The following is a 6129-nucleotide window of genomic DNA, read 5'->3' as shown; positions in this document are numbered from 1 at the left end:
AGTAAAAGTTGCTACTACATACATTTTTCAGATGATAAACCATATTTGAGGTCGATGAATGTTAGGATTTAGGAGAGCATATGGATGTCCTGCCCTATGTAGCCTACTATATTACCACATAGACCTAAAACGCTTTGTGAAATACTCTTAGAACAAAAATGTAGGAGTCCAAAATTTAGAACTGACATGCCCATTATTTTTAAGATTTTCTACTAAATTGGCTAGTTATGAGCTACTTTTAGCCTTAAGATGTTTTGTGAATACGGGCCCTGTTCTCCTGTCTTGTTTAGTTCCTTTGACCTATAGTTTCCCTAGTTGTCTTAATTATGTCATTCTATTCACCTGTGTTCATTTAATTAAGTCATTAGTCCCTCTCTTGCGTTTGTATTTATACTCCCTGTTCTGTTCAATCCTTTGCCGGTTATTGTTTTGTTCAGTTGTGTTTTGTGCTACTCCCTGCTTCTGGATTCCTTGTGTTTATTTTCCTGTGGATTTATTATTAAAAGACGCGTGTATAGCACAGAAACGTATTATCGTGCGCGTGTATAGCACAGAAACATGACACATGTAGTGTGTTCCACTATGGAGTGTTTTTGATTTTGTTCTTGAAAAATAGAATAAAGTTTCTATTTAACATCTCATACCGTGCTTATTTATGTCATCTCTTCCATGGCAACACATTTTTTTTTTCAAAGGACTTGGGTTTAGGTGTAATTTTCACTAAGATGGAGAGGACTAAAGGAGAGCTGTGGATGGGATAAAAATGAGAAACCACTAGGTTGGGAGGTGAGAGAGATGATCTGCTACAGTGCTTTCTTATGCGAATATGCGTTTATAAAAACAACAGAATTTTAAAAGAAAGAATAGAACGGCAAAATCTTGGGTGCTTCCTTAGGATTGCTGGATGGCATTGCCCTTGGCTATACGGCCAATTAGAGGCAGGGCTCTGAGTTCGGCACGGAAGCTGTGATTTAGCCAGCAGTATATAAAGGGGTTATAGCAGGTAGAGCTCATGGCCAGCCAGTGGAAGATGAAGTACAGGGCATTGTTAGCCTGAATCACTTTACTTGACAGCAGCACAATGTAACAGTTTAGAGGAAACCAGCAGACTGCAAACACGGCCACCACTGCAATTAGCATTTTCAAAGTTGTCTTCTTCCTTCTGCGATGAGCGGCCGATTGAGCCAGGGTGACATCACCGACAGCATTCCGGAACCAGACCTTCTTGGCAACCACAAGGTACGATAAGGAGATAATTGCTAAAGGCAATACATAGAGCAGGACAAAGGTGGCAAGATCCAGATACTTCCAGAAGAGATCGGAGGGATGAGGAAAGCTGGGCAGACATACCATCCGCACTCTGTTATTGCTAAAAGAGACAAGAAGAGAAATCTTTTAACATCACATTATTGTTAAAGTAATAGTTCACCCCAAAATGAAAATTTGCTGAACATTTACTCAACACTCAGGATTTCCAAAATAAGTTTGATTCTTCATCGGAAAAGAATTGGAGAAATTTAGCATTATATCACTCACCAGTGAATTCTCTGCAGCCAATGAGTGCCGTCAGAATGAGAGTTCAAACAGCTGATAAAAACATCACAATAATCCACATGACACCAGTCTGTTTTAAATCAATTAATGTCTTGTGAAGTAAAAGGCTGCATGTTTTAATTTAAATACCAGTCCATAATCCATAATAACGCTTACTCTAGTGAAAAAGTCCATCTTTAAGGTGAGTACATTTTCAGCTAATTTTCATTTTAAAGAGGAAAAGCATGTTTTTTTTAATTCATGTAAAATAATTTAAGAACCATGTTGAACTAAATTGCATTTAAAAGCTCAAAACTAGAAGATACAGTCAGGGGTGACAGATTAAATACAATGGGAGGCTTCACTAGACACTAAACTTATCTCTCTGAAGCGCTTATCTCTTTCTCTCTCTAAGCCTGACTGCAAAAACACTTCCAATGATTGAAAGGTATCCTGTCTTGAATGCTGATTTTTCAATATATTAGAATTTAACTGAGTTTCTTGTGCCCCTACACTGAGAACTAAATGTCCTTATTATAATGTTATAGCATTATCATTGTTTACATCCATTTAAATTGTCAAACCAATGTCTGTCATTTTTACTTGATTTTCATTACCAACAAGAAAGAAAGAAAGAAAGAATAAAAAAGAAAAAAAGATCATACACAAATTCAAAGCGCAGCAATTTCTGATAGATGGCATGAGGTAGAGAGAAGCAGGACCCCATGACCCAGATGACACCGATCCAGGCTATGCCCTGAAGCCGAGACATCCGCTGTTTCATTGGATGCATCACCACCTGATGGACAACAATAATAACCCATCATGATTTCACACTGGCACACACTGATTCACTCATTTTAAGGCGAGACACTGCAGGTGAATAGAAAAAAACAAAAAAACTAATAGTTATCGCCTTACTTACCCAGCTGATTGATTACATTGATAATTGCAAAAAAAATTTGTATTACAAGTTTTCTAAAATGTTAGGTTTAGATATGCAAATGAGTCATTATTTAATGAAATATGCGCTAATTTGCACACATTTCTTGTACAAAAATCTAAACACTGGATGATGTCAGTTTCAAAATTCTTGTTTAAATTTTTTGACATATTAGCTTCAAAAGTTTTTAAAGAGGGAATTTTGGGTATCTCATTTTTGTCACTTCATAATTCAGAAAATGCTTAGAATGGACAGAAAACACTATATTTTCAAAAAAAATTGGGGATTAAAATGTATATAATCAAGCAAATTATATATGAACAAATCCCTCTGTAAAAAACCTTCAAGATATAGACAGGAATAAAAATGTAAAATTTGGTGCGTGTAAGTGCTACTGAAGTGGTGATTTATGGCTCAATGTAGGAGAAAAAACTCATTTTGAGAAAACTGCCTTTAAAAATATTAATTATAATTAAAATCTATTGACACAAATAGATAAAGTGCTATAAAAGAAACACTTAACAGTGTCTTTTGGATGTTTTCTTTCCACTAGTCTGAAAAAACCAAAAAGCCCAAAATCTCAAACTTGACAGGTGCATGAAAAAACAATGTTTTTGCCTGCAGTGTCTCCCCTTAAAATGATTATGAAAAAGCTATTCACTCTAAAGTTTTCGTTGTTAAGATGTGGGTGTATGTCTGTTTGTGAGAACACTTACTTGGTGTCTATCAATGGCGATAGCGACCAGCGTAAGAACAGAGACATGAACAGAACAATACTGTGCAAAGCGGCTCACATGGCACATCGCCTTCCCAAACATCCATGTACTGTAAACAAACCGAACCTGAGAGAACACATATACAATAAAGTGGCCTTGGATCAAGATGCATGTAAGAATTAAAAAGCACACACATGCTCACCCCCACACATTCACAGAGAGATGAATCATGCACCTCCTCTAAATGGTCGTCACTAAACAATTAAGAACAATGATGGAGATAACACACACCAGAGGGAGTAAGCAGCATAACCATACCAAGACCTTTAATCAATTCAAAATGGCCATATTTGAGAAAAAAGGTCAGGTGGTTTGCATTACTTCTAATTATCCCCATCAATGGCCCAGAACCATACTCCTTTACATATGCTCAGTAGACAAAATGGACTGATTATAAAACTGCTTGATATAATAATAGTCTCAGTGACAAAAGAGGATGCCCAAGAGGACAACAGGAAATAATCTTTTAAAAATCCTGTTTAAAACCATGTATCAAATTCTTAAACGTGCTCACTGAAAAAAATTACTTTGTGGTACACATTTAATTAATGTAATTAATGAACTGTGTGGGGAAAAGTAACTCTTATTAATATTTACTTGTAATATTTACATGTTTTATAGTCATTGCACATAAATATAGAAATATTGAGTCAATTTTCATCTAAAAGTATAGCGCCCTTGAATCCGCGCATGCGTGTTTGGACCCACACTTTGAATCAGAGAGGGATTTTGTCATGTTTAAGGTAAGTTTGCCTTTCTGTTTGATAATTCTGATTTGTAATACACTGGGCCATGTGCATTTCGATAGTTTTGTTCTTGTTTACTTGACTCATTATACATTAATGTTCATCAATCACATAACCTCATTAAAGTTACCTTACATGCAGTCACAGTGAGTGATATTTCAGCGAAAATGTTTTCAATAGTTTAGAGATTCACAAAGCACTGTTTTTTCGCGTAAAAACTTGAGCACGACTGGAAATTATGTTCTTTGAATTAAAATCTCACTGTAAAAAATGAATGGGTCTTGTAATTTTAATTTTAAAAATTAAGGTGATAATTAAAAATAGTGTGTGTATTTTCTTAAAGAAATTGTGGTTCAGTGTTGTATAGAAAATATTGAGAACTTTTCACTAATAAAACCAAGAGATTAGACTATGTTTTCCTCATATTTTTTAAGGAAAACTAAGCAGTATTGAGGCTTGAATTGAGGAACTGATTAAACTGAAAAAAAATTAAGGAAAGAAGGCTACCTATTTATTTTAAGAGAATTAGTTCAATTTTGCAGTTTTATTTTGGCGGTGATTGTTAGTTCCCAGCATGCTTTGCATATGGCTGGACATGGAGAGTAAATATTGAAATTAAGTGCTAATTTATGTGTTTTTGAGTAAAGGGAAACATCTATTAATGTTTAATGTTCAGTTATATTTGACATTTGAAAGAGTTTTTGTTACGTTGTTTCTGTTGTTACCATTGTGCAGAAGAGTAGAGCTTATGGTTATGGATAACTGCATGCCCATTACTAATACAAGACATGATGCTTTATTCAATGAGCAGTAGCTTTACTAATGCTAGTGTAGTAAAGTTTTTTCCTACTTGAACTATTAGGCTGTGTACCGTCTTTTTATTGTAAAAAATAACTCAGTCAAATACAAACAGAGCTTACTCAAAATCACAGTCTTTTGAGAATCAACTTAAAGTAAATGAGCACATTTCACTAATAATATTCAAATCATTGTGTCATAGATGAAATAATTTAGGAGATTTTACATGATTTATTCAGGTAGACCATTAAAAAAAATCAAACCTTTAAAACTACTCAAAAATATTATGTGTAATATTGTTACCTCTCTACTTTTACCTCTCTAAATGTAGAGAGCTCATACCATTTTTTACAGTGCAGTTACACGTTCACTGTAACATTCACAAACATCACAATGACTTATACGTTTCATAGAAAATGACTAGTTTTTGTATTAATTGTATTGTTTAATGCATTTTGAATAAATTCCGGATGAGCGATTGACCCAATAACAATCGTCTAGTTTTAATGGCATAAAAAGTAACAAGAGTAAAACTTTAATAGCCTAACTGTATTTTAACAAAATAAAAATATAGTGTTTTCATATTTAAGTAGCCTAAATAAATGAAGCTTGTGGAAACTTACCAGTGTAAAAGGCGTGTTGAGGAGAGTTATAAGAATGTCAGCAATGGCTAAATTCATGATGAATAAACTTGTCACTGAGTGCATCCGTTTATTCTTAATAACAACGTGACAAACCACCACGTTTCCGAACAGCGAGATGATGATAATAACGGAATATGCGACGACGAGCAGCGCTCTGATGGTCGGTCTGTGGGATTCAGACTCGTAATTCGCTCCTCTGTCGTACATGGCGTCCAAAGAGAAATTAAAATACATGGAGAAATTCTGAAAGATATAAAACTGCGAAAATAAATCCAGGGAGGTGTTTCTGAATGTCATCGTAGGTTGCAGGTGCCGTGTCAAAAACACCAAAGCGCAGTTCTGATCTACTTCTGGAGAGTTTGGTGATGTCTGAGTCAGCCTTCTGCGAGCCAAACGCTGGAGCGCAGCGTCAAGTGAAGTGGATTGGACGATAGTCACAGTTATTAGTGATGCGTCTCAACCCCTGGCATGATCCATAATCAGTCTTCGCTCTAGCCACCTCACACACACACACACACACACACACACACACAATATCCACACGCGCGCACCAGCACCACTTCTCAGCATTATGCGCCTTACTATTTCGTCACTGAAGGAGGTCACTTTTAATTGAAACACTTAATCAATAAGCAGTAATATCTGGACTGCTATCAGACAGCAAAGCGGCCAACAAATAGCCTACTGTG

The 6129-nt window shown here is 35.6% G+C and overlaps 1 protein-coding gene across 1 annotated transcript; it reads right to left on the bottom strand.

The window, feature by feature from the left end:
* Positions 1-296: 296 nt before the first annotated feature.
* Positions 297-5764, bottom strand: gpr83 (G protein-coupled receptor 83). The gene is made up of 4 exons (XM_016553984.1): positions 5420-5764; positions 3193-3318; positions 2199-2332; positions 297-1369 (listed from the first exon to the last, which is right to left on the bottom strand). The coding sequence occupies exons 1-4, from the start codon at positions 5735-5737 to the stop codon at positions 892-894; spliced, it is 1056 nt and encodes a 351-aa protein (XP_016409470.1). The 5' UTR covers positions 5738-5764; the 3' UTR covers positions 297-891.
* Between the last annotated feature and the right edge of the window lie 365 nt (positions 5765-6129).

Source organism: Sinocyclocheilus rhinocerous, unplaced genomic scaffold, assembly GCF_001515625.1.
Source record: "Sinocyclocheilus rhinocerous isolate Xijiao unplaced genomic scaffold, SAMN03320098_v1.1 scaffold615, whole genome shotgun sequence".
NCBI lineage: Eukaryota > Metazoa > Chordata > Actinopteri > Cypriniformes > Cyprinidae > Sinocyclocheilus > Sinocyclocheilus rhinocerous.
The sequence above is the reverse complement of the archived record's forward strand: the minus strand, read 5'-3'. Positions and strand labels throughout refer to the sequence as shown.

Excerpts from the sequence above, each read along its gene's own strand:
- gpr83 (XM_016553984.1), bottom strand. The coding sequence starts at position 5,737 with ATGACATTCAGAAACACCTCCCTGGATTTATTTTCGCAGTTTTATATC. Across the intron at positions 3,319-5,419 it reads TCAACACGCCTTTTACACTG|GTTCGGTTTGTTTACAGTAC; the intron begins GTAAGTTTCCAC and ends GTGTTCTCTCAG. Across the intron at positions 2,333-3,192 it reads TCGCCATTGATAGACACCAA|GTGGTGATGCATCCAATGAA; the intron begins GTAAGTGTTCTC and ends GTTGTCCATCAG.